The 27040-nt window shown below is 59.4% G+C and overlaps 1 protein-coding gene across 1 annotated transcript in view; it reads left to right on the top strand.

Moving 5' to 3' along the window:
* LOC137319262 (class I histocompatibility antigen, F10 alpha chain-like) overlaps positions 1 to 26286 on the top strand; it is a 40844-nt gene extending 14558 nt beyond the window's left edge. The window contains exons 4-8 of the mRNA XM_067981550.1: positions 16847 to 17122; positions 21726 to 21851; positions 22513 to 22548; positions 23356 to 23403; positions 25638 to 26286. Of these exons, the coding sequence (XP_067837651.1) occupies positions 16847 to 17122; positions 21726 to 21851; positions 22513 to 22548; positions 23356 to 23402 (485 nt within the window). The 3' untranslated portion in view covers position 23403; positions 25638 to 26286. The remainder of the gene's footprint in view (positions 1 to 16846; positions 17123 to 21725; positions 21852 to 22512; positions 22549 to 23355; positions 23404 to 25637) is intronic.
* The last annotated feature ends 754 nt before the right edge of the window (positions 26287 to 27040 follow it).

Here is a 27040-nt window from a genome sequence, read left to right as displayed (position 1 = left end):
GGTGAGTGAGGGGGGGAGTGAGAGTCGGTGAGTGAGGGGTGAACTGAGTGTCGGTGAGTGAGGGGGGGAGTGAGAGTCGGTGAGTGAGGGGGGAGTGAGAGTCGGTGAGTGAGGGAGGGATTGAGAGTCGGTGATTGAGGGGGGCACTGAGAGTCGGTGAGTGAGGGGGGGACTGAGAGTCGGTGAGTGAGGGGGGGAGTGAGAGTCGGTGAGTGAGGGAGGGACTGAGAGTCGGTGATTGAGGGGGGCACTGAGAGTCGGTGAGTGAGGGGGGAGTGAGAGACGGTGAGTGAGGGGGGGAGTGAGAGTCGGTGAGTGAGGGGGGACTGAGAGTCGGTGAGTGAGGGGGGGACTGAGAGTCGGTGAGTGAGGGGGAGACTGAGAGTCGGTGATTGAGGGGGGGACTGAGAGTCGGTGAGTGAGGGGGGGAGTGAGAGTCGGTGAGTGAGGGGGAGACTGAGAGTCGGTGAGTGAGGGGGGGACTGAGAGTCGGTGAGTGAGGGGGGGGAGTGAGAGTCGGTGAGTGAGGGGGTGGAGTGAGAGACGGTGAGTGAGGGGGTGGAGTGAGAGACGGTGAGTGAGGGGGTGGAGTGAGTGTCGGTGAGTGAGGGGGGACTGAGAGACGGTGAGTGAGGGGGGGAGTGAGAGTCGGTGAGTGAGGGGGGGGAGTGAGAGTCGGTGAGTGAGGGGGGGAGTGAGAGTCGGTGAGTGAGGGGGGGAGTGAGAGTCGGTGAGTGGGGGGGGAGTGAGAGTCAGTGAGTGAGGGGGGGACTGAGAGTCGGTGAGTGAGGGGGGAGTGAGAGTCGGTGAGTGAGAGTCGGTGAGTGAGGGGGGGAGTGAGAGTCGGTGAGTGAGGGGGGGACTGAGAGTCGGTGAGTGAGGGGGGAGTGAGAGTCGGTGAGTGAGGGGGGAGTGAGAGTCGGTGAGTGAGGGGGGGAGTGAGAGTCGGTGAGTGAGGGGGGACTGAGAGTCGGTGAGTGAGGGGGGAGTGAGAGTCGGTGAGTGAGGGGGGAGTGAGAGTCGGTGAGAGAGGGGGGGACTGAGAGACGGTGAGTGAGGGGGTGGAGTGAGAGACGGTGAGTGAGGGGGTGGAGTGAGTGTCGGTGAGTGAGGGGGGACTGAGAGACGGTGAGTGAGGGGGGAGTGAGAGTCGGTGAGTGAGGGGGGGGAGTGAGAGTCGGTGAGTGAGGGGGGGAGTGAGAGTCGGTGAGTGAGGGGGGGAGTGAGAGTCGGTGAGTGAGGGGTGAACTGAGTGTCGGTGAGTGAGGGGGGGAGTGAGAGTCGGTGAGTGAGGGGGGAGTGAGAGTCGGTGAGTGAGGGGGGACTGAGAGTCGGTGAGTGAGGGGGGGACTGAGAGTCGGTGAGTGAGGGGGGAGTGAGAGTCGGTGAGTGAGGGGGGACTGAGAGTCGGTGAGTGAGGGGGGGAGTGAGAGTCGGTGAGTGAGGGGGGCACTGAGAGTCGGTGATTGAGGGGGGCACTGAGAGTCGGTGAGTGAGGGGGGAGTGAGAGACGGTGAGTGAGGGGGGGAGTGAGAGTCGGTGAGTGAGGGAGGGACTGAGAGTCGGTGATTGAGGGGGGCACTGAGAGTCGGTGAGTGAGGGGGGAGTGAGAGACGGTGAGTGAGGGGGGGAGTGAGAGTCGGTGAGTGAGGGGGGACTGAGAGTCGGTGAGTGAGGGGGGGACTGAGAGTCGGTGAGTGAGGGGGAGACTGAGAGTCGGTGATTGAGGGGGGGACTGAGAGTCGGTGAGTGAGGGGGGGAGTGAGAGTCGGTGAGTGAGGGGGAGACTGAGAGTCGGTGAGTGAGGGGGGAGTGAGAGTCGGTGAGTGAGGGGGGGGGGACTGAGAGTCGGTGAGTGAGGGGGGGAGTCAGAGTCGGTGAGTGAGGGAGGGACTGAGAGTCGGTGAGTGAGGGGGGGAGTGAGAGTCGGTGAGTGAGGGAGGGACTGAGAGTCGGTGATTGAGGGGGGGACTGAGAGTCGGTGAGTGAGGGGGGAGTGAGAGTCAGTGAGTGAGGGGGGGACTGAGTCGGTGAGTGAGGGGGGGACTGAGAGTCGGTGAGTGAGAGTCGGTGAGTGAGGGGGGGAGTGAGAGTCGGTGAGTGAGGGGTGAACTGAGAGTCGGTGAGTGAGGGGGGGAGTGAGAGTCGGTGAGTGAGGGGGGACTGAGAGTCGGTGAGTGAGCGGGGGAGTGAGAGTCGGTGAGTGAGAGGGGGACTGAGAGTCGTTGAGTGAGGGGGGAGTGAGAGACGGTGAGTGAGGGGGGAGTGAGAGTCAGTGAGTGAGGGAGGGACTGAGAGTCGGTGTATGAGGGGGGGAGTGAGAGTCGCTGAGTGAGGGGGGAGTGAGTGTCGGTGAGTGAGGGGGGAGTGAGTGTCGGTGAGTGAGGGGGGGACTGAGTCGGTGAGTGAGGGGGGAGTGAGAGTCGGTGAGTGAGGGGGGAGTGAGTGTCGGTGAGTGAGGGGGGGACTGAGTCGGTGAGTGAGGGGGGAGTGAGAGTCGGTGAGTGAGGGGGGAGTGGGTGTCGGTGAGTGAGGGGGGAGTGAGAGTCGGTGAGTGAGGGGGGGAGTGAGATTCGGTGAGTGAGGGGGGGACTGAGTCGGTGAGTGAGGGGGGAGTGAGAGTCGGTGAGTGAGGGGGGAGTGGGTGTCGGTGAGTGAGGGGGGAGTGAGAGTCGGTGAGTGAGGGGGGGACTGAGAGTCGGTGAGTGAGGGGTGAACTGAGAGTCGGTGAGTGAGGGGGGAGTGAGAGTCGGTGAGTGAGGGAGGGACTGAGAGTCGGTGATTGAGGGGGGCACTGAGAGTCGGTTAGTGAGGGGGGGACTGAGAGTCGGTGAGTGAGGGGGGAGTGAGAGTCGGTGAGTGAGGGGCGGGGGACAGAGAGTCGGTGAGTGAGGGGGGAGTGAGAGTCGGTGAGTGAGGGGGGGAATGAGAGTCGGTGAGTGAGGGAGGGTCTGAGAGTCGGTGAGTGAGGGGGGGAGTGAGAGTCGGTGAGTGAGGGGGGGAGTGAGAGTCGGTGAGTGAGGGAGGGACTGAGAGTCGGTGATTGAGGGGGGCACTGAGAGTCGGTGAGTGAGGGGGGAGTGAGAGTCAGTGAGTGAGGGAGGGACTGAGAGTCGGTGTATGAGGGGGGGAGTGAGAGTCGGTGAGTGAGGGGGGGACTGAGAGTCGGTGAGTGAGGAGGGGAGTGAGAGTCGGTGAGTGAGGGGGGGAGTGAGTGTCGGTGAGTGAGGGGCGAGTGGGTGTCGGTGAGTGAGGGGGGAGTGAGAGTCGGTGAGTGAGGGGGGGACGGAGAGTCGGTGAGTGAGGGGGGGGACTGAGAGTCGGTGAGTGAGGGGGGAGTGAGACTCGGTGAGTGAGGGGTGAACTGAGAGTCGGGGAGTGAGAGTCGGTGAGTGAGGGGGGGAGTGAGAGTCGGTGAGTGAGGGGGGGAGTGAGAGTCGGTGAGTGAGGGGGGGACTGAGAGACGGTGAGTGAGGGGGGGAGTGGGAGTCGGTGCGTGAGGGGGGACTGAGAGTCGGTGAGTGAGGGGGGGAGTGAGAGTCGGTGAGTGAGGGAGGAACTGAGAGTCGGTGAGTGAGGGGGGGAGTGAGAGTCGGTGAGTGAGGGAGGGACTGAGAGTCGGTGATTGAGGGGGGCACTGAGAGTCGGTGAGTGAGGGGGGACTGAGAGTCGGTGAGTGAGGGGGGACTGAGAGTCGGTGAGTGAGGGGGGGAGTGAGAGTCGGTGAGTGAGGGAGGGACTGAGAGTCGGTGAGTGAGGGGGGGAGTGAGAGTCGGTGAGTGAGGGGGGGAGTGAGAGTCGGTGATTGAGGGGGGCACTGAGAGTCGGTGAGTGAGTGGGGACTGAGAGTCGGTGAGTGAGGGGGGAGTGAGAGTCGGTGAATGAGGGGGGACTGAGAGTCGGTGAGTGAGGGGGGGAGTGAGAGTCGGGGAGTGAGGGGGGAGTGGGTGTCGGTGAGTGAAGGGGGAGTGAGAATCGGTGAGTGAGGGGGGGAGTGAGAGTCGGTGAGTGAGGGGGGGACTGAGTCGGTGAGTGAGGGGGGGAGTGAGAGTCGGTGAGTGAGGGGGGGGACTCAGAGTCGGTGAGTGAGGGGGGAGTGAGAGTCGGTGAGTGAGGGGGGGACTCAGAGTCGGTGAGTGAGGGGGCAGTGAGAGTCGGTGAGTGAGGGGGGGAGTGAGAGTCGGTGAGTGAGGGGTGAACTGAGTGTCGGTGAGTGAGGGGGGGGAGTGAGAGTCGGTGAGTGAGGGAGGGACTGAGAGTCGGTGATTGAGGGGAGGAGTGAGAGTCGGTGAGTGAGGGGGGGAGTGAGAGTCGGTGAGTGAGGGGGGGACTGAGAGTCGGTGAGTGAGGGGGGAGTGAGAGTCGGTGAGTGAGGGGGGGGAGTGAGAGTCGGTGAGTGAGGGGGGGACTGAGAGTCGGTGAGTGAGGGGGGAGTGAGAGTCGGTGAGTGAGGGGGGGAGTGAGAGTCGGTGAGTGAGGGGGGGACTGAGAGTCGGTGATTGAGGGGAGGAGTGAGAGTCGGTGAGTGAGGGGGGGAGTGAGAGTCGGTGAGTGAGGGGGGGACTGAGAGTCGGTGAGTGAGGGGGGAGTGAGTGTCGGTGAGTGAGGGGGGGAGTGGGTGTCGGTGAGTGAGGGGGGAGTGAGAGTCGGTGAGTGAGGGGGGGGAGTGGGTGTCGGTGAGTGAGGGGGGTGTGAGATTCGGTGAGTGAGGGGGGGACTGAGTCGGTGAGTGAGGGAGGAGTGAGTGTCGGTGAGTGAGGGGGGAGTGGGTGTCGGTGAGTGAGGGGGGAGTGAGAGTCGGTGAGTGAGGGGGGGACTGAGAGTCGGTGAGTGAGGGGGGGGGGACTGAGAGTCGGTGAGTGAGGCGGGAGTGAGAGTCGGTGAGTGAGGGGGGGAGTGAGAGTCGGTGAGTGAGGGGTGAACTGAGTGTCGGTGAGTGAGGGGGGGAGTGAGAGTCGGTGAGTGAGGGGGGACTGAGAGTCGGTGAGTGAGGGGGGGAGTGAGAGTCGGTGAGTGAGGGAGGGACTGAGAGTCGGTGATTGAGGGGGGCACTGAGAGTCGGTGAGTGAGGGGGGGAGTGAGAGTCGGTGAGTGAGGGGGGACTGAGAGTCGGTGAGTGAGGGGGGGAGTGAGAGTCGGTGAGTGAGGGAGGGACTGAGAGTCGGTGATTGAGGGGGGCACTGAGAGTCGGTGAGTGAGGGGGGAGTGAGAGACGGTGAGTGAGGGGGGACTGAGAGTCGGTGAGTGAGGGGGGGACTGAGAGTCGGTGAGTGAGGGGGGGAGTGAGAGTCGGTGATTGAGGGGGGCACTGAGAGTCGGTGAGTGAGGGGGAGACTGAGAGTCGGTGAGTGAGGGGGGAGTGAGAGTCGGTGAGTGAGGGGGGGGGACTGAGAGTCGGTGAGTGAGGGGGGGAGTCAGAGTCGGTGAGTGAGGGAGGGACTGAGAGTCGGTGAGTGAGGGGGGGAGTGAGAGTCGGTGAGTGAGGGAGGGACTGAGAGTCGGTGATTGAGGGGGGGACTGAGAGTCGGTGAGTGAGGGGGGGAGTGAGAGTCAGTGAGTGAGGGGGGGACTGAGTCGGTGAGTGAGGGGGGGACTGAGAGTCGGTGAGTGAGAGTCGGTGAGTGAGGGGGGGAGTGAGAGTCGGTGAGTGAGGGGTGAACTGAGAGTCGGTGAGTGAGGGGGGGGAGTGAGAGTCGGTGAGTGAGGGGGGACTGAGAGTCGGTGAGTGAGCGGGGGAGTGAGAGTCGGTGAGTGAGAGGGGGACTGAGAGTCGTTGAGTGAGGGGGGAGTGAGAGACGGTGAGTGAGGGGGGAGTGAGAGTCAGTGAGTGAGGGAGGGACTGAGAGTCGGTGTATGAGGGGGGGAGTGAGAGTCGCTGAGTGAGGGGGGAGTGGGTGTCGGTGAGTGAGGGGGGAGTGAGTGTCGGTGAGTGAGGGGGGGACTGAGTCGGTGAGTGAGGGGGGAGTGAGAGTCGGTGAGTGAGGGGGGAGTGGGTGTCGGTGAGTGAGGGGGGAGTGAGAGTCGGTGAGTGAGGGGGGGAGTGAGATTCGGTGAGTGAGGGGGGGACTGAGTCGGTGAGTGAGGGGGGAGTGAGAGTCGGTGAGTGAGGGGGGAGTGGGTGTCGGTGAGTGAGGGGGGAGTGAGAGTCGGTGAGTGAGGGGGGGACTGAGAGTCGGTGAGTGAGGGGTGAACTGAGAGTCGGTGAGTGAGGGGGGAGTGAGAGTCGGTGAGTGAGGGGGGACTGAGAGTCGGTGAGTGAGGGGGGGAGTGAGAGTCGGTGAGTGAGGGAGGGACTGAGAGTCGGTGAGTGAGGGGGGGACTGAGAGTCGGTGAGTGAGGGGGGAGTGAGAGTCGGTGAGTAAGGGGCGGGGGACAGAGAGTCGGTGAGTGAGGGGGGAGTGAGAGTCGGTGCGTGAGGGGGGAATGAGAGTCGGTGAGTGAGGGAGGGTCTGAGAGTCGGTGAGTGAGGGGGGGAGTGAGAGTCGGTGAGTGAGGGGGGGGAGTGAGAGTCGGTGAGTGAGGGAGGGACTGAGAGTCGGTGATTGAGGGGGGCACTGAGAGTCGGTGAGTGAGGGGGGAGTGAGAGTCAGTGAGTGAGGGAGGGACTGAGAGTCGGTGTATGAGGGGGGGAGTGAGAGTCGGTGAGTGAGGGGGGGACTGAGAGTCGGTGAGTGAGGAGGGGAGTGAGAGTCGGTGAGTGAGGGGGGGGAGTGAGTGTCGGTGAGTGAGGGGCGAGTGGGTGTCGGTGAGTGAGGGGGGAGTGAGAGTCGGTGAGTGAGGGGGGGACGGAGAGTCGGTGAGTGAGGGGGGGGACTGAGAGTCGGTGAGTGAGGGGGGAGTGAGAGTCGGTGAGTGAGGGGTGAACTGAGAGTCGGTGAGTGAGGGGGGGAGTGAGAGTCGGTGAGTGAGGGGGGGAGTGAGAGTCGGTGAGTGAGGGGGGGAGTGAGAGTCGGTGAGTGAGGGGGGGACTGAGAGACGGTGAGTGAGGGGGGGAGTGAGAGTCGGTGAGTGAGGGGTGAACTGAGAGTCGGTGAGTGAGGGGGGGGACTGAGAGTCGGTGAGTGAGGGGGGAGTGAGAGTCGGTGAGTGAGGGGTGAACTGAGAGTCGGTGAGTGAGGGGGGGAGTGAGAGTCGGTGAGTGAGGGGGGGAGTGAGAGTCGGTGAGTGAGGGGGGGAGTGAGAGTCGGTGAGTGAGGGGGGGACTGAGAGACGGTGAGTGAGGGGGGGAGTGAGAGTCGGTGAGTGAGGGGTGAACTGAGAGTCGGTGCGTGAGGGGGGGAGTGAGAGTCGGTGAGTGAGGGGTGACTGAGAGTCGGTGAGTGAGGGGGGGAGTGAGAGTCGGTGAGTGAGGGAGGGACTGAGAGTCGGTGAGTGAGGGGGGCACCGAGAGTCGGTGAGTGAGGGGGGACTGAGAGTCGGTGAGTGAGGGGGGACTGAGAGTCGGTGAGTGAGGGGGGGAGTGAGAGTCGGGGAGTGAGGGGGGAGTGGGTGTCGGTTAGTGAGGGGGGAGTGAGAATCGGTGAGTGAGGGGGGGAGTGAGAGTCGGTGAGTGAGGGGGGGACTGAGTCGGTGAGTGAGGGGGGACTGAGAGTCGGTGAGTGAGGGGGGGAGTGAGAGTCGGTGAGTGAGGGAGGGACTGAGAGTCGGTGAGTGAGGGGGGGAGTGAGAGTTGGTTGAGTGAGGGGGGGAGTGAGAGTCGGTGATTGAGGGGGGCACTGAGAGTCGGTGAGTGAGTGGGGACTGTGAGTCGGTGAGTGAGGGGGGAGTGAGAGTCGGTGAATGAGGGGGGACTGAGAGTCGGTGAGTGAGGGGGGGAGTGAGAGTCGGGGAGTGAGGGGGGAGTGGGTGTCGGTGAGTGAAGGGGGAGTGAGAATCGGTGAGTGAGGGGGGGAGTGAGAGTCGGTGAGTGAGGGGGGGACTGAGTCGGTGAGTGAGGGGGGAGTGAGAGTCGGTGAGTGAGGGGGGGACTCAGAGTCGGTGAGTGAGGGGGGAGTGAGAGTCGGTGAGTGAGGGGGGGACTCAGAGTCGGTGAGTGAGGGGGCAGTGAGAGTCGGTGAGTGAGGGGGGGAGTGAGAGTCGGTGAGTGAGGTGTGAACTGAGTGTCGGTGAGTGAGGGGGGGAGTGAGAGTCGGTGAGTGAGGGAGGGACTGAGAGTCGGTGATTGAGGGAGGGACTGAGAGTCGGTGAGTGAGGGGGGAGTGGGTGTCGGTGAGTGAGGGGGGAGTGAGAGTCGGTGGGTGAGGGGGGGACTCAGAGTCGGTGAGTGAGGGGGGAGTGAGAGTCGGTGAGTGAGGGGGGGAGTGAGAGTCGGTGAGTGAGGGGGGGAGTGAGAGTCGGTGAGTGAGGGGGGAGTGAGAGTCGGTGAGTGAGGGGGGACTGAGAGTCGGTGAGTGAGGGGGGGAGTGAGAGTCGGTGAGTGAGGGGGGGGACTGAGAGTCGGTGAGTGAGGGGGGGAGTGAGAGTCGGTGAGTGAGGGGGGGACTGAGTCGGTGAGTGAGGGGGGGGACTGAGTCGGTGAGTGAGGGGGGAGTGAGAGTCGGTGAGTGAGGGGGGACTGAGAGTCGGTGAGTGAGGGGGGACTGAGAGTCGGTGAGTGAGGGGGTAGTGAGAGTCGGTGAGTGAGGGGGGGAGTGAGAGTCGGTGAGTGAGGGGGGGAGTGAGAGTCGGTGAGTGAGGGGGGGACTGAGAGACGGTGAGTGAGGGGGGGAGTGAGAGTCGGTGAGTGAGGGGTGAACTGAGAGTCGGTGAGTGAGGGGGGGGACTGAGAGTCGGTGAGTGAGGGGGGGAGTGAGAGTCGGTGAGTGAGGGGTGAACTGAGAGTCGGTGAGTGAGGGGGGGAGTGAGAGTCGGTGAGTGAGGGGGGGAGTGAGAGTCGGTGAGTGAGGGGGGGAGTGAGAGTCGGTGAGTGAGGGGGGGACTGAGAGACGGTGAGTGAGGGGGGGAGTGAGAGTCGGTGAGTGAGGGGTGAACTGAGAGTCGGTGCGTGAGGGGGGGAGTGAGAGTCGGTGAGTGAGGGGTGACTGAGAGTCGGTGAGTGAGGGGGGGAGTGAGAGTCGGTGAGTGAGGGAGGGACTGAGAGTCGGTGAGTGAGGGGGGCACCGAGAGTCGGTGAGTGAGGGGGGACTGAGAGTCGGTGAGTGAGGGGGGGACTGAGAGTCGGTGAGTGAGGGGGGGAGTGAGAGTCGGGGAGTGAGGGGGGAGTGGGTGTCGGTTAGTGAGGGGGGAGTGAGAATCGGTGAGTGAGGGGGGGGAGTGAGAGTCGGTGAGTGAGGGGGGGACTGAGTCGGTGAGTGAGGGGGGACTGAGAGTCGGTGAGTGAGGGGGGGAGTGAGAGTCGGTGAGTGAGGGAGGGACTGAGAGTCGGTGAGTGAGGGGGGGAGTGAGAGTTGGTTGAGTGAGGGGGGGAGTGAGAGTCGGTGATTGAGGGGGGCACTGAGAGTCGGTGAGTGAGTGGGGACTGTGAGTCGGTGAGTGAGGGGGGGAGTGAGAGTCGGTGAATGAGGGGGGGACTGAGAGTCGGTGAGTGAGGGGGGGAGTGAGAGTCGGGGAGTGAGGGGGGAGTGGGTGTCGGTGAGTGAAGGGGGAGTGAGAATCGGTGAGTGAGGGGGGGAGTGAGAGTCGGTGAGTGAGGGGGGGGACTGAGTCGGTGAGTGAGGGGGGAGTGAGAGTCGGTGAGTGAGGGGGGGACTCAGAGTCGGTGAGTGAGGGGGGAGTGAGAGTCGGTGAGTGAGGGGGGGACTCAGAGTCGGTGAGTGAGGGGGGCAGTGAGAGTCGGTGAGTGAGGGGGGGAGTGAGAGTCGGTGAGTGAGGTGTGAACTGAGTGTCGGTGAGTGAGGGGGGGAGTGAGAGTCGGTGAGTGAGGGAGGGACTGAGAGTCGGTGATTGAGGGAGGGACTGAGAGTCGGTGAGTGAGGGGGGAGTGGGTGTCGGTGAGTGAGGGGGGGAGTGAGAGTCGGTGGGGTGAGGGGGGGACTCAGAGTCGGTGAGTGAGGGGGGAGTGAGAGTCGGTGAGTGAGGGGGGGGAGTGAGAGTCGGTGAGTGAGGGGGGGAGTGAGAGTCGGTGAGTGAGGGGGGAGTGAGAGTCGGTGAGTGAGGGGGGACTGAGAGTCGGTGAGTGAGGGGGGGGAGTGAGAGTCGGTGAGTGAGGGGGGGGACTGAGAGTCGGTGAGTGAGGGGGGGAGTGAGAGTCGGTGAGTGAGGGGGGGACTGAGTCGGTGAGTGAGGGGGGGACTGAGTCGGTGAGTGAGGGGGGGAGTGAGAGTCGGTGAGTGAGGGGGGGACTGAGAGTCGGTGAGTGAGGGGGGGACTGAGAGTCGGTGAGTGAGGGGGGTAGTGAGAGTCGGTGAGTGAGGGGGGGAGTGAGAGTCGGTGAGTGAGGGGGGGGAGTGAGAGTCGGTGAGTGAGGGGGGAGTGAGAGTCGGTGAGTGAGGGGGGGGACTGAGTCGGTGAGTGAGGGGGGGACTGAGAGTCGGTGAGTGAGGGGGGAGTGAGAGTCGGTGAGTGAGGGGGGAGTGAGAGTCGGTGAGTGATGGGGGACTGAGAGCCGGTGAGTGAGGGGGGGACTGAGAGTCGGTGAGTGAGGGGGGACTGAGAGTCGGTGAGTGAGGGGGGGGAGTGAGAGTCGGTGAGTGAGGGGGGACTGAGAGTCGGTGAGTGAGGGGGTAGTGAGAGTCGGTGAGTGAGGGGGGGAGTGAGAGTCGGTGAGTGAGGGGGGGAGTGAGAGTCGGTGAGTGAGGGGGGATTGAGATTCGGTGAGTGAGGGGAGGAGTGAGAGTCGGTGAGTGAGGGGGGGAGTGAGAGTCGGTGAGTGAGGGGGGGGACTGAGAGTCGGTGAGTGAGGGGGGGAGTGAGAGTTGGTGAGTGAGGGGGGGAGTGAGAGTCGGTGAGTGAGGGGGGGAGTGAGAGTCGGTGAGTGAGGGAGGGACTGAGAGTCGGTGAGTGAGGGGGGGAGTGAGAGTTGGTTGAGTGAGGGGGGGAGTGAGAGTCGGTGATTGAGGGGGGCACTGAGAGTCGGTGAGTGAGTGGGGACTGTGAGTCGGTGAGTGAGGGGGGAGTGAGAGTCGGTGAATGAGGGGGGGACTGAGAGTCGGTGAGTGAGGGGGGGAGTGAGAGTCGGGGAGTGAGGGGGGAGTGGGTGTCGGTGAGTGAAGGGGGAGTGAGAATCGGTGAGTGAGGGGGGGAGTGAGAGTCGGTGAGTGAGGGGGGGACTGAGTCGGTGAGTGAGGGGGGAGTGAGAGTCGGTGAGTGAGGGGGGGACTCAGAGTCGGTGAGTGAGGGGGGAGTGAGAGTCGGTGAGTGAGGGGGGGACTCAGAGTCGGTGAGTGAGGGGGCAGTGAGAGTCGGTGAGTGAGGGGGGGAGTGAGAGTCGGTGAGTGAGGGGTGAACTGAGTGTCGGTGAGTGAGGGGGGGAGTGAGAGTCGGTGAGTGAGGGAGGGACTGAGAGTCGGTGATTGAGGGAGGGGACTGAGAGTCGGTGAGTGAGGGGGGAGTGGGTGTCGGTGAGTGAGGGGGGAGTGAGAGTCGGTGGGTGAGGGGGGGACTCAGAGTCGGTGAGTGAGGGGGGAGTGAGAGTCGGTGAGTGAGGGGGGGAGTGAGAGTCGGTGAGTGAGGGGGGGAGTGAGAGTCGGTGAGTGAGGGGGGAGTGAGAGTCGGTGAGTGAGGGGGGACTGAGAGTCGGTGAGTGAGGGGGGGAGTGAGAGTCGGTGAGTGAGGGGGGGGACTGAGAGTCGGTGAGTGAGGGGGGAGTGAGAGTCGGTGAGTGAGGGGGGGGACTGAGTCGGTGAGTGAGGGGGGGACTGAGTCGGTGAGTGAGGGGGGAGTGAGAGTCGGTGAGTGAGGGGGGACTGAGAGTCGGTGAGTGAGGGGGGACTGAGAGTCGGTGAGTGAGGGGGTAGTGAGAGTCGGTGAGTGAGGGGGGGAGTGAGAGTCGGTGAGTGAGGGGGGGAGTGAGAGTCGGTGAGTGAGGGGGGAGTGAGAGTCGGTGAGTGAGGGGGGGACTGAGTCGGTGAGTGAGGGGGGGACTGAGAGTCGGTGAGTGAGGGGGGGACTGAGAGTCGGTGAGTGAGGGGGGGACTGAGAGTCGGTGAGTGAGGGGGGGGAGTGAGAGTCGGTGAGTGAGGGGGGACTGAGAGTCGGTGAGTGAGGGGGGTAGTGAGAGTCGGTGAGTGAGGGGGGGAGTGAGAGTCGGTGAGTGAGGGGGGGAGTGAGAGTCGGTGAGTGAGGGGGGGAGTGAGAGTCGGTGAGTGAGGGGAGGAGTGAGAGTCGGTGAGTGAGGGGGGGGAGTGAGAGTCGGTGAGTGAGGGGGGGACTGAGAGTCGGTGAGTGAGGGGGGAGTGAGAGTTGGTGAGTGAGGGGGGGAGTGAGAGTCGGTGAGTGAGGTGGGGGAGTGAGAGTCAGTGAGTGAGGGGGGACTCAGAGTCGGTGAGTGAGGGGGGAGTGAGAGTCAGTGAGTGAGGGAGGGACTGAGAGTCGGTGTATGAGGGGGGGAGTGAGAGTCGGTGAGTGAGGGGGGGGAGTGAGAGTCGGTGACTGAGGGGGTGTGAGAGTCGGTGAGTGAGGGGGGGACTGAGAGTCGGTGAGTGAGGGGGGGGAGTGAGTCGGTGAGTGAGTGGGGAGTGAGAGTCGGTGAGTGAGGGGGGAGTGGGTGTCGGTGAGTGAGGGGGGGAGTGAGATTCGGTGAGTGAGGGGGGGACTGAGTCGGTGAGTGAGGGTGGAGTGAGAGTTGGTGAGTGAGGGGGGAGTGGGTGTCGGTGAGTGAGGGGGGAGTGAGAGTCGGTGAGTGAGGGGGGGGGACTGAGAGTCGGTGAGTGAGGGGGGGAGTGAGAGTCGGTGAGTGAGGGGGGGAGTGCGAGTCGGTGAGTGAGGGGTGAACTGAGTGTCGGTGAGTGAGGGGGGGGACTGAGAGTCGGTGAGTGAGGGGGGGAGTGAGAGTCGGTGAGTGAGGGGGGACTGAGAGTCGGTGAGTGAGGGGGGGGAGTGAGAGTCGGTGAGTGAGGGAGGGACTGAGAGTCGGTGATTGAGGGAGGGACTGAGAGTCGGTGAGTGAGGGGGGAGTGAGAGTCGGTGAGTGAGGGGGGCACTGAGAGTCGGTGAGTGAGGGGGGGACTGAGAGTCGGTGAGTGAGGGGGGGAGTGAGAGTCGGTGAGTGAGGGGGGGGAGTGAGAGTCGGTGAGTGAGGGAGGGACTGAGTGTCGGTGATTGAGGGAGGGACTGAGAGTCGGTGAGTGAGGGGGGGGACTGAGAGTCGGTGAGTGAGGGGGGGGAGTGAGAGTCGGTGAGTGAGGGAGGGACTGAGTGTCGGTGATTGAGGGAGGGACTGAGAGTCGGTGAGTGAGGGGGGAGTGAGAGTCGGTGAGTGAGGGGGGCACTGAGAGTCGGTGAGTGAGGGGGGGACTGAGAGTCGGTGAGTGAGGGGGGGGGACTGAGAGTCGGTGAGTGAGGGGGGGAGTGAGAGTCGGTGAGTGAGGGAGGGACTGAGTGTCGGTGATTGAGGGAGGGACTGAGAGTCGGTGAGTGAGGGGGGAGTGAGAGTCGGTGAGTGAGGGGGGCACTGAGAGTCGGTGAGTGAGGGGGGGACTGAGAGTCCGTGAGTGAGGGGGGGGGACTGAGAGTCGGTGAGTGAGGGGGGAGTGAGAGTCCGTGAGTGAGGGGGGGGGACTGAGAGTCGGTGAGTGAGGGGGGAGTGAGAGTCGGTGAGTGAGGGGGGGGGGACTGAGAGTCGGTGAGTGAGGGGGGACTGAGAGTCGGTGAGTGAGGGGGGAGTGAGAGTCGGTGAGTGAGGGAGGGACTGAGAGTCGGTGAGTGAGGGGGGGACTGAGAGTCGGTGAGTGAGGGGGAGACTGAGAGTCGGTGAGTGAGGGGGGAGTGAGAGTCGGTGAGTGTGGGGGGGGGACTGAGAGTCGGTGAGTGAGGGGGGGGAGTGAGAGTCGGTGAGTGAGGGAGGGACTGAGAGTCGGTGAGTGAGGGGGGGAGTGAGAGTCGGTGAGTGAGGGAGGGACTGAGAGTCGGTGATTGAGGGGGGGGACTGAGAGTCGGTGAGTGAGGGGGGAGTGAGAGTCAGTGAGTGAGGGGGGGACTGAGAGTCGGTGAGTGAGGGGGGGAGTGAGAGTCGGTGAGTGAGGGGGGAGTGGGTGTCGGTGAGTGACGGGGGAGTGAGAGTCAGTGAGTGAGGGGGGGACTGAGAGTCGGTGAGTGAGCAGGGGAGTGAGAGTCGGTGAGTGAGGGGGGGACTGAGTCGGTGAGTGAGGGGGGAGTGAGAGTCGGTGAGTGAGGGGGGAGTGGGTGTCGGTGAGTGAGGGGGGGACTGAGAGTCGGTGAGTGAGGGGGGCACTGAGAGTCGGTGAGTGAGGGGGGACTGAGAGTCGGTGAGTGAGGGGGGGAGTGAGAGTCGGTGAGTGAGGGGGGGGAGTGAGAGTCAGTGAGTGAGGGGGGGAGTGAGAGTCGGTGAGTGAGGGGGGGAGTGAGAGTCGGTGAGTGAGGCGTGAACTGAGAGTCGGTGAGTGAGGGGGGGAGTGAGAGTCGGTGAGTGAGGGGGGGAGTGAGAGTCGGTGAGTGAGGGGGGAGTGAGAGTCGGTGAGTGAGGGTGGAGTGAGACTCGGTGAGTGAGGGGGGGACTGAGTCGGTGAGTGAGGGGGGGAATTAGAGTCGGTGAGTGAGAGTCGGTGAGTGAGGGGGGGACTGAGAGTCGGTGATTGAGGGGGGCACTGAGAGTCGGTGAGTGAGGGGGGAGTGGGTGTCGGTGATTGAGGGAGGGACTGAGAGTCGGTGAGTGAGGGGGGGGACTGAGAGTCGGTGATTGAGGGAGGGACTGAGAGTCGGTGAGTGAGGGGGGGACTGAGAGTCGGTGAGTGAGGGGGCACTGAGAGTCGGTGAGTGAGGGAGGGACTGAGAGTCGGTGATTGAGGGAGGGACTGAGAGTCGGTGAGTGAGGGGGGCACTGAGAGTCGGTGAGTGAGGGAGGGACTGAGAGTCGGTGATTGAGGGAGGGACTGAGAGTCGGTGAGTGAGGGGGGGAGTGAGAGTCGGTGAGTGAGGGGGGGAGTGAGAGTCGGTGAGTGAGGGAGGGACTGAGAGTCGGTGATTGAGGGAGGGACTGAGAGTCGGTGAGTGAGGGGGCACTGAGAGTCGGTGAGTGAGGGGGGAGTGAGAGTCGGTGAGTGAGGGGGCACTGAGAGTCGGTGAGTGAGGGGTGGGAGTGAGAGTCGGTGAGTGAGGGGGGAGTGAGAGTCGGTGAGTGAGGGGGGGAGTGAGAGTCTAATCCCCAGTTTAAAGGGGTTTGTTTGTTTTTTTTTCAAAAAATATACTTTATTCATAAAATTTGCAGCAATACATACAATACAGTTGTGATATCACTTTCCAAACGTACACAATACAGATTTTACAATTTGCAGGTTACGTTAAGTGCAGTACAATGAACACATTGGACATAATTACAGTTCATGACACTCTAGGGTGCCTCAATGCATCATGCTCAACACAGATTATTGCTTACAGATTCATTACAGATTCATTACAGGTACATTACAGCAATTTGAATTTTACATTCTGCCCGAGGGGGTTTTTCCCTGATTGCAGCCCCTCGGTTTACAATGGCGGGAAGGCTCTAAACGGTTGCCTTTCCCCACAGAGCCTTTGCGGCGGCCGCACCCATCCTCAGTGCGTCCCTCAGCACGTAGTCCTGGACCTTGGAATGTGCCAGTCTGCAACACTCGGTCGAGGACAGCTCCTTGTGCTGGAAGACCAGCAAGTTTCGGGCAGACCAAAGGGCGTCTTTCACCGAGTTGATGGTCTTCCAGCAGCAGCCAATGTCCGTCTCGGTGTGCGTCCCCGGGAACAGCCCGTAGAGCACAGAAACCTGTGTTACGGAACTGCTCGGGATGAACCTGGACAGATACCACTGCATCTCTCTCCACACCTTCTTTGCAAAGGCACATTCCAGAAGGAGATGGGTGACGGTCTCGTCTCCACCGCAGCCTCCTCTGGGACAGCGCGCGGTGGCACTGAGAGTCCGGGAGTGCATGAAGGATCTGACGGGAAGGGCCCTTCTCACCACCAGCCAAGCTAGGTCTTGGTGCTTGTTTGAAAGCTCTGGTGATGAGGCGTTCTGCCAAATGACATTGACAGTCTGCTCGGGGAACCAACCGACAGGATCCACCATCTCCTTTTCCCGCAGGGTCTCGAGGACGTTACGTGCGGACCACTTGCTGATCGCCTTGTGGTCAAAGGTGTTTTCCTGCACAAACCTTTCCACGAAGGACAGGTGGGGCGGAACGGTCCAACTGGACGGAGCGTTCCGTGGCAGCGTGGCCAGGCCCATCCTTCTCAACACCGGGGACAGGTAGAACCTCAGCACGTAGTGACACTTTGTGTTTGCGTACTGAGGGTCTATGCACAGCTTGATGCAGCCGCACACAGTTTAAAGGGGTTTGTCCCGTTCCGTGGGGTCTAATCCCCAGTTTAAAGGGGTTTGTCCCGTTCCCTGGGGTCTAATCCCCAGTTTAAAGGGGTTTGTCCCGTTCCCTGGGGTCTAATCCCCAGTTTAAAGGTGTTTGTACCGTTCCCTGGGGTCTAATCCCCAGTTTAAAGGGGTTTGTACCGTTCCCTGGGGTCTAATCCCCAGTTTAAAGGGGTTTGTCCCGTTCCCTGGGGTCTAATCCCCAGTTTAAAGGGGTTTGTACCGTTCCCTGGGGTCTAATCCCCAGTTTAAAGGGGTTTGTCCCGTTCCCTGGGGTCTAATCCCCAGTTTAAAGGGGTTTGTCCCGTTCCCTGGGGTCTAATCCCCAGTTTAAAGGGGTTTGTACCGTTCCCTGTCTCACACTGACTCGGCTCTGATCTGTTTTACTCTCAGTTACTCCCCAAGTGTTTCTTTCTGTGGACAAGGCCTCAGACACTAAACCGGCCCAACTCTCCTGCCTGGTCACGGGGTTTTACCCTCGAGATATCGAACTCACCCTCCTGAGAAATGGACGGCCGATCTCAGACACTGATTCCACTGGCATCCTGCCCAACCACGATGGCACCTACCAGATCAAGAGATGGGTTGAGATCGGGCCCGAGGACGGAGCCACCTACTCCTGTCAGGTGGATCACAGCAGCAAAGCAGGAGTGGAGACCCGAGACTGGGGTAAGAGGATCAGTGAGTGCAGGGGGAGAGTCTGAGGCTGAGGATTAAAGATGTTTCTATCGCCTCTCCTCATTCTTCCTTCCAAAATACATCACTTCACACTTCTCTGTGTTAAATTTCATCTGCCATGTGTCTGCCCATTTCACCAGTCTGTCTGTGTCCTCCTGAACTCTGTTACTATCCTCCACATTGTTTACTACATTTCCGAGTTTCGTGTCAGCTGCAAACTTTGAAATTATACCCTCTATACCCAAGTCCAGGTCATTAATATCTCTCAAAAAGAGCAGTGGTCCTAATACTGAGCCCTGGGGAACCCCACTGTAAACTTCCCTCCAGTCTGAGAAACAACCCTTCACCACTACTCTCTGCTTTCTGTCCCTGAGCCAATTTACCACTGTCCCTTTAATCCCATGGCTTTAATTTTACTGACAAGTCTATTATGTGGCACTTTATCAAATGCCTTTTGAAAGTCCATATACACAACATCCACCTCACTGCCCTCATCAACCCTCTCCGTTACTTCATCAAAGAACTCAATCAAGTTGGTCAAACACGATTTGCCTTTAACAAATCCGTGCTGACTTTCTTTTATTAACCCAGACTTTTCCAAGTGACGATTAATTTTGTCCCAGATTATTGTCTTAAAGTTTCCCCTCCACTGACGTTAGACTGACTGGCCTGGATTTCCCGGGTTTATCCCTCTCCCCTTTTTTGAACAGTGTGTAACATTTACAATCCTCCAGTCCTCTGGCACCGTCCCCATATCCGTTCCCCCCCCTCTCCCCCCCTCTCTCTCTTTACTCCCAGTGCTCCGTTCCCTCCCTCTCTCTCTTTACTCCCAGTGCTCCGTTCCCTCCCTCTCTCTCTTTACTCCCAGTGCTCCGTTCCCTCCCTCTCTCTCTTTACTCCCAGTGCTCCGTTCCCTCCCTCTCTCTCTTTACTCCCAGTGCTCCGTTCCCTCCCTCTTTCTCTTTACTCCCAGTGCTCCGTTCCCTCCCTCTCTCTCTTTACTCCCAGTGCTCCGTTCCCTCCCTCTTTCTCTTTACTCCCAGTGCTCCGTTCCCTCCCTCTCTCTCTTTACTCCCAGTGCTCCGTTCCCCCCCTCTCTCTCTTTACTCCCAGTGCTCCGTTCCCTCCCTCTCTCTCTTTACTCCCAGTGCTCCGTTCCCTCCCTCTCTCTCTTTACTCCCAGTGCTCCGTTCCCTCCCTCTCTCTCTTTACTCCCAGTGCTCCGTTCCCTCCCTCTCTCTCTTTACTCCCAGTGCTCCGTTCCCTCCCTCTCTCTCTTTACTCCCAGTGCTCCGTTCCCTCCCTCTCTCTCTTTACTCCCAGTGCTCCGTTCCCTCCCTCTCTCTCTTTACTCCCAGTGCTCCGTTCCCTCCCTCTCTCTCTTTACTCCCAGTGCTCCGTTCCCTCCCTCTCTCTCTTTACTCCCATTGCTCCGTTCCCTCCCTCTCTCTCTTTACTCCCAGTGCTCCGTTCCCTCCCTCTCTCTCTTTACTCCCAGTGCTCCGTTCCCTCCCTCTCTCTCTTTACTCCCAGTGCTCCGTTCCCTCCCTCTCTCTCTTTACTCCCAGTGCTCCGTTCCCTCCCTCTCTCTTTACTCCCAGTGCTCCGTTCCCTCCCTCTCTCTCTTTACTCCCAGTGCTCCGTTCCCTCCCTCTCTCTCTTTACTCCCAGTGCTCCGTTCCCTCCCTCTCTCTCTTTACTCCCAGTGCTCCGTTCCCTCCCTCTCTCTCTTTACTCCCAGTGCTCCGTTCCCTCCCTCTCTCTCTTTACTCCCAGTGCTCCGTTCCCTCCCTCTCTCTCTTTACTCCCAGTGCTCCGTTCCCTCCCTCTCTCTCTTTACTCCCAGTGCTCCGTTCCCTCCCTCTCTTTCTTTACTCCCAGTGCTCCGTTCCCTCCCTCTCTCTCTTTACTCCCATTGCTCCGTTCCCTCCCTCTCTCTCTTTACTCCCAGTGCTCCGTTCCCCCCCTCTCTTTCTTTACTCCCAGTGCTACGTTCCCTCCCTCTCTCTCTTTACTTCCAGTGCTCCGTTCCCTCCCTCTCTCTCTTTACTCCCAGTGCTCCGTTCCCTCCCTCTTTCTCTTTACTCCCAGTGCTCCGTTCCCTCCCTCTCTCTCTTTACTCCCAGTGCTCCGTTCCCTCCCTCTCTCTCTTTCCTCCCAGTGCTCCGTTCCCTCCCTCTCTTTACTCCCAGTGCTCCGTTCCCTCCCTCTCTCTCTTTACTCCCAGTGCTCCGTTCCCTCCCTCTCTCTCTTTACTCCCAGTGCTCCGTTCCCCCCTCTCTCTCTTTACTCCCAGTGCTCCGTTCCCTCCCTCTCTCTCTTTACTCCCAGTGCTCCGTTCCCTCCCTCTTTCTCTTTACTCCCAGTGCTCCGTTCCCTCCCTCTCTCTCTTTACTCCCAGTGCTCCGTTCCCTCCCTCTCTCTCTTTACTCCCAGTGCTCCGTTCCCTCCCTCTCTTTCTTTACTCCCAGTGCTCCGTTCCCTCCCTCTCTCTCTTTACTCCCAGTGCTCCGTTCCCTCCCTCTTTCTTTACTCCCAGTGCTCCGTTCCCTCCCTCTCTCTCTTTACTCCCAGTGCTCCGTTCCCTCCCTCTCTCTCTTTGCTCCCAGTGCTCCGTTCCCTCCCTCTCTCTCTTTACTTCCAGTGCTCCGTTCCCTCCCTCTCTCTCTTTACTCCCAGTGCTCCGTTCTCTCCCTCTTTCTCTTTACTCCCAGTGCTCCGTTCCCTCCCTCTCTCTCTTTACTCCCAGTGCTCCGTTCTCTCCCTCTTTCTCTTTACTCCCAGTGCTCCGTTCCCTCCCTCTCTCTCTTTACTTCCAGTGCTCCGTTCCCTCCCTCTTTCTCTTTACTCCCAGTGCTCCGTTCCCTCCCTCTTTCTCCTTTACTGTTGTCCCTCGGTTAAAATTCCTGAGCACCTCCTCCCCCTCTGTACTGAATTCCCACTCTCACCAAATTGCTGCTTTAAAGCCTTCTCTCCGTTTCTCAGTTGCCTCTCTCTGTGCTCGAGGTTTCTTGCTGGCCCCACGGTGGGGATTGGTTGAGGGGGTGATGAGGGAGCAGATGTGCTGAGCTCCTGGGAGAGGGTAACATGTCCCACTCCGGTAGATCCACAGTCAGTCCCCCGGGGCTGCGGCTCATCGCTCCCACTGATCAGCAGGAGAGGCACCTCCGGGAGACGAGCAGCACCTTCAAAGCCCCATTCCCCAAATCAGGCAAAGTCATGGGCGGCCGACCGGCCTGTCAATCACAGTGTGAGGCCCTCGCAGTGATGGTGTTCAGGCCCCGCCCCCGCCCGATTTCCCCCAGCCCTCTGACCCCTGGCCTTCCCTCTGACCCCTGACCCTCCCTCTGACCCCTGGCCTTCCATCTGACCCCTGGCCTTCCCTCTGACCCCTGGCCCTCCATCTGACCCTGGCCTTGCCTCTGACCCCTGGCCCTCTATCTGACCCCTGGCCCTCTATCTGACCCCTGGCCCTCTATCTGACCCCTGGCCCTCTATCTGACCCCTGGCCCTCTATCTGACCCCTGGCCTTCCATCTGACCCTGGCCCTGCCTCTGACCCTGACCCTCCCTCTGATCCCTGACCCTGGCCCTGCCTCTGACCCTGACCCTCCCTCTGATCCCTGACCCTGACCCTCCCTCTTACCCTGGCCCTGCCTCTGACCCTGACCCTGACCCTCCCTCTGACCCTGACCCTCCCTCTGACCCCTGACCCTGGCCCTCACTCTGCTACACTGAAATCTCAGCCTGTGTTAAGTGCGATTCTTGGAGTGGGCCCGAGCCCCATGACCTCTCCCTGAGGGGAGAGTGTTCCCATTGACACCCTCCTTGGGAACTGGGAGTCGCGACTGCCGTCTCTTCCCTCATATCCCCCCTTCGCCCCCTCTGCTGATTCTGGCCTTGAGGTGAGACTGGATTTTCGGGGAGGAGGGGGTCTGGTGGGAGCCCCCATTGTAATGAGTCACCAACACTCCCATTCTGCAGAGCTGGAGATTGAGGCTCAGTTAAACCAGAGATTCTGTTCTGTCTGAAATGAAGGAAAGTGAGAATATTGTGAGTTTCAGCCCACGGTGACGGGGAAATTTTATTCAGAAATACAAGAGATTTCCAAACCTGCCTGTCTATAATGAGCAGCACCATATATCTGGGTTACACTGAGTTATTGACTGGCTGGGATCTGTGTGTCAGGTGAAGGAGGCCGTTAGTCCATTGAACTCCTCAACCTTCCATAGAAAGGCCGTATCACCCATCACTATACTTCCACCAGCCGACTCTGAGACTGTGCTGGGGATTCATCACTTGTGGAGGGGACTCGTAATGACTTTGGACTGATGGGTAATTCCAATATCTGCAGACAAGCAACAACTTGTATTTATAAAGTGCCTTTAATGGAGAGAAACGTCCCAAAGTGCTTCCCAGGAGTGGAATCAAAGCCACGCTGAACTTTCTAACCTCCAACTTGCTCTGATCAGACTGCCCATCACATCGCAGACTCGAATCGAACTCAGTCTCAGGCACAGCTTTGGTCTCATTACTTCCTAATCAGCAGCGACTGTCGTTATTCATTTCTCTCCTCCTCCTTATTCCCCCCACAGATGGGACGTTCCGAGTGACTCCGGGATCTTCAGAGGGACCGAATCTGGGTTTAATTGTTGGAATTGTTCTTGCTGCCGTCGTCCTGATTGCTCTCGTCATTGGTGCCGTTGTCTGGAAGAAGAGAGGTAGGAAATGAGGACAGGATCTGTCCCACACGGGGATGAGCAGGTTCAAATGTTACAGCACAAATGGCAGAACATTAGAGACTTCCCATAGACATGTGGGAAACTCCGACACAGTCCAGTGATGGACAGGGACCCGTACAGGGAGTGAAGGGACCGGGGCCCCGTACGGGGAGTGAAGGGACCGGGGCCCCGTACGGGGAGTGAAGGGACCGGGGCCCCGTACGGGGAGTGAAGGGACCGGGGCCCCGTACAGGGAGTGAAGGGACCGGGGCCCCGTACGGGGAGTGAAGGGACCGGGGCCCCGTACGGGGAGTGAAGGGACCGGGGCCCCGTACGGGGAGTGAAGGGACCGGGGCCCCGTACGGGGAGTGAAGGGACCGGGGCCCCGTACAGGGAGTGAAGGGACCGGGGCCCCGTACAGGGAGTGAAGGGACCGGGGCCCCGTACGGGGAGTGAAGGGACTGGGCCTGATTGGGGAGTGAAGGGACCGGGTGGAGAGAGGATATTGTCCAATGCCTGTTTCTCAGTGAGCCTCCTGTGAGTGCCCACAGGGAAATCTGGTCATTGCCCCTGTTTCTGGAGTAAGTTTGTGTCGGCGAGGGGCTGTGCTGATCGAGGAGCTGTTTGTAACTGAAGTTCTGTCTGTTTCTGTCTCTTGTAGGAGGAGAGAAAAAATCTGGTTACAGCCCAGCAAATCGTAAGTGTGCAAATAGTGCAAGGGTGGGTGTGTCTGTGGGTCTCTGTCTGTCTGTGTGTGTCTCTGTCTGTGTGCGTCTCCGTGTGTGTCTCTCTGTGCATCTTTATCTCTGTGTGTGTGTGTGTCCCTCTCTCTCTCTCTCTGAGTGTGTGTCTCTCTCTCTGTGTCTCTCTCTCTCTCTCTGAGTGTGTGTCTCTGCCTGCCTCTCTCTTTGTGCCTCTCTTTCTCTCTGTGTGCGCCTCTCTCTCTCTCTGCGTGCGCCTCTCTCTCTCTCTGCGTGCGCCTCTCTCTCTGCGTGCGCCTCTCTTTCTCTCTGCGTGCGCCTCTCTTTCTCTCTCTGCGTGCGCCTCTCTCTCTTTCTCTGCGTGCGCCTCTCTCTCTCTTTCTCTGCGTGCGCCTCTCTCTCTCTTTCTCTGCGTGCGCCTCTCTCTCTCTCTGCATGCGCCTCTCTTTCTCTCTGCGTGCGCCTCACTTCCTCTCTGTGTGCGCCTCTCTCTCTCTCTGCGTCTGCCTCGCTCTCTCTGTGTGCGCCTCTCTCTGCGCGCATGTCTCTCTGCGTGCACCTCTCTCTGCCTCTCTCTCTGCCTCTCTCTTTCTCTGCCTCTCTCTGTCTGTGTGAGTCTCTCTCTCTCTCTCTGCCTCTCTTTCTTTCTCTCCTTCTCTCTCTGTCTTTCTTTGTCTCTCACTCTGTCTCTCTCTCTCTCTGTCTCTCTCTCTCTCTGTCTCCCTCTCGCTCTCTCTCTCTCTGTACAGAACATTCTCTGTGTTCTACAATGTCTGTTTGACAGAAATCTTTTCTTTTCACAGCTGCTGAAAGAGGAGAATCGTCCTCGAACTCATCAGCCCAAGCCTGAGGTACGAAGTCAATCACTTGAGTTTAACAGCAGCTGAATGAGCAGCAAACCAGGTTGTGAAGAGCAGTAACTGTGGGCTCAGGGGGTCGGGAGGGAGCTGCTTATATTTGACTGGAATGAGTCTCCTCACTGGAACGCTGCTTTTTCACTTAATGTTTGTAGAGATTTCTCACCGAGTGAAACCCTGATTCCATAACACAGTCTGTAAAAGACAGAGGGGTAAAATTGGATCAGGCCTATTATTGGGCGCGGGTAGCGCGATCCGATATTAACCTGAGCCCGATGGCCCCTGTGCAGGCAGGACGAGACAATCGTCCGGCCTCAGTCCTCACCTTCAGGCAGCGTTGGAAATCAGCGTTGACACAAGGATTCATTGCAATTTGCACTTTACCCTGCAGGGGGAGCCCCATTCTCTTAAAGGGAGGATGTCTCTTAAAATCTCTTAAAGGTAGCCAGTGCCTGTTATTTGCTGAAAATAACAGTCTGCTGTCTGCTCGGAATCTGAATGGAGATCAGACATTGCACACGTAAAACACAGATGCAGGTCCCGTCCCTATGTTTAAAAACTGCTGAGTGACGTTAACAGATTGAATAAAGGTTGCGCACTACTAAATCCCACGCTGATTGGATCCATTTTGTCCTTACTTTAAATGCTGCCGGCGTTCGATATTCGCGCCTGCGCTAATACCTATACCAAGGTGGCGTCCGGCACACGTCACGCTGGAAACGTGCGTGCGCAGCCAAGGCACCATCTTGTCACTTCAGGAGGCCGTGTCGCGCTGAAACAACGTGCGCGACACGGCCCAATTTCCAGCCCACAACCCCCAGGGGTGAAGTGGAATTCCTTTGACAGTCACGGTCCACCATTGATCAACTGGGGTTTAATACATCGCAGATCTGGCAATACGAGCTTTTTTTGTGGGAAGGAAGAGTTTTTTTGAACCCATCATCAGTGTGAATCAGGCCCAGGTGAGGTCAGGGAGAGAGTAAAGCTTCTCTCTGACCCCAGGAATCACCTGGTGACCTCTTGTTCTATTAAAGGTGCCTGAGCTGCTGCAGCATCCACTTCCCTTCAGCTAACAAACTGAAGGTCCAATCGTTCTGGGCCATCGTCAGGCCGAGGCTTTAAGTGAATATGTTGGGGGAGTGAGGAGGGAATTCCAGACGTCTGGCTGGGTTGTGGAGGTTAATATTCCTGGCAGCAGTGGAATGAATTAATTTAAACAGGGAGAACTGGAGGTTTCGAAACCAGGACTGGTGAGCAACAAACTTCTGGGTCCCGTCAGCTGCTCAGTGAGACCCTGCAGCTGTTTAATATACTGGAGGATGGAATCTGTCACCTTGAGAGGGGGAGCTGGTTGTGCTGAGGATTTGAGGATGGGGATTATACCTCACCTAGGACCCTGGGCCTTAGACTGACCCATTGTGCAGTGTACCTTGTGACACTATGCTGGAACACTCGGTCTTCTCTGAGATCTGGTGCTCCTGGAGAGGTTTGATGGGAAGGATTGTGTCCTGGGCTGGGCTGGCCGTGTTCACTCACATTGCTGCAATCTTTACTTGTGTCTGTAGGGGGCCTGTCCCGTGGCACCTGGAACGGCCACCAATGGTGGGGTGAAGGGAGTGGGGGTGGACAAGAGGCCAGAATTGGAGGAACGCAGAGATCTCGGAGGGTTGTAGGGCTGGAGGAGGTTACAGAGATAGGGAGGGGGCGAGGGCCATGGAGGGATTTGAAAACAAGGATGAGAATTTTAAAATCGAGGCGTTCCCGGACCGGGAGCCAATGTAGGTCAGCGAGCACAGGGGGTGATGGGAGATCGGGACTTGGTGTGAGTTAGGATACGGGAGCAGAGTTTTGGATGAATTCAAGTTTATGGAGGGTGGAAGATGGGAGGCCGGCCAGGAGAGCATTGGAATAGTCCAGTCTGGAGGTAACAGAGGCACGGATGAGGGTTTCAGCAGCAGATGAGCTGAGGGAGGGGTGGAGACGGGCGATGTTACTGAGGGGGAAGTAGGCGGTCTTGGTGATGGAGCGGATATGGGGTCAGAAGCTCATCTCAGGGTCAAATAGGACCCCAAGGTTGTGAACGGTCTGGTTCAGCCTCAGACAGTGGCCAGGGAGAGGGATGGAGTCGGGGGTCTGGGGAACGGAGTTTCTATATCAATCTCTCTCAGTCCCACCTCCTGTACTGGGTGTGAGCCTCCCTGTGAATCTGTCTCTGTTCCATTCCCCAGGCTGATCCTGAGTGAAGTTGATTGGATCCAGAATCTGGATGTTCGGTGTCGCTGGGAGGATTGATTGAGAAACGATCGGGGATTGTTAATCGCAATTAGTTTTGATTGATTGTCACTGGCTGCTCTCGCTGTTTTTTTACTGTATTCTGTAATGTTTCCATCATTGAGATGATTTTTGGCTTTTTTTCTTGGTGATTTGATCGAAATCTCCAGTTGTGTGTTTTGCCATTGAATGTTAAATGAGATGTTTTTAATTGCAGTCGTTGCCTGTGTTCCTGTCGATGGGAAATGTTCATTAAACTGATTCAGGGAGAGGTCAGCGGGCCGCTGATTAGTCCCAGATCAGTGACTCCGTCTCCAACCTCTTCCCCTCGGCAAGGGTGAAATGTTTTGATTCTCTGCTCAGTTGAAGTTTCTGTTCTTCCCGCCCGTATTGATTGGTGTCTGAAGTGGGCCCTGTGTCTCCCTGGGACTGCGGTTTGTTAAAGGGAAGGAGCAGCTTCAGGTCTCTGAACCCAGCCAGGCTGTTACTGGCCTGCTGTGTGGGACTAGGGTGGGCAATGGAAATGTTTGGGATTGCACTCTGCACCACTCTACTTACTGGCTTCAATTTATAACTGTGGAATAATAAAAGCTCTCGCTCTCCAAACTGCAGCTGTGTGTTCACTCTGTCCAGGACCAGACCCTGGAACATCGAGTACCAGGGACACCGGGAACAATTAGATCAGGGGGTGACTCTTAAACCATTACCCTGACCCCCCCTTGACCAGTACAATACTAGTCAGTGACTTACCAGAGCAGCCAGTAACTCAAACTGACCATCACCATCCCACCTGGATAAAAGTTACATGTCCACCCTGAACTCTGTCACTGCTTTCCCATTCCAGTGCTCCCCCTCTGCTGCCTCTGGGAGATCTTGTCTGTCCCTTCTGCTCTCGTGTCTAGAGTCGGCCAGTGGGCTGGTTACACTATCAGCTGATTGAGAAAGCACAAGGGGCAGCTTAGCCCTGCTGCCATAGGGTGCCCTCTGAATGTATCTGCAGTGACTGGACAGTGGCCTTACTTACCCTGCCAACCTGAGACCACATATCACTGGCTCACTGTGGAACTGACCACATGTCCACTGGCTCCTGGCACTGCCTCTGAACTCAGGGAATGCAGTTACAATAGTCCTTGAAAGATCGGGAAAGCCAGAGCCAAGAGCTCTCTCCAACCTGTCAGCAACTTAGGAACCACCTTTGGAGACAGCCCTCTTGATTTAGTTGCCCAGGGCCTCCATGGCAGCAGTGTGGGATGCCAGGCAGCAGCCTGCTCCTGGTCGAGGGCCCTCTTCCTTGGGAGCATCCTGTGCAGGCCTGCTTGGAGTGGCCACACGGCCCATGGAGGCCTGCAGTGATTTGAAA

This window comes from Heptranchias perlo, unplaced genomic scaffold, assembly GCF_035084215.1.
Source record: "Heptranchias perlo isolate sHepPer1 unplaced genomic scaffold, sHepPer1.hap1 HAP1_SCAFFOLD_787, whole genome shotgun sequence".
Lineage (NCBI taxonomy): Eukaryota > Metazoa > Chordata > Chondrichthyes > Hexanchiformes > Hexanchidae > Heptranchias > Heptranchias perlo.
The sequence above is the reverse complement of the archived record's forward strand: the minus strand, read 5'-3'. Positions and strand labels throughout refer to the sequence as shown.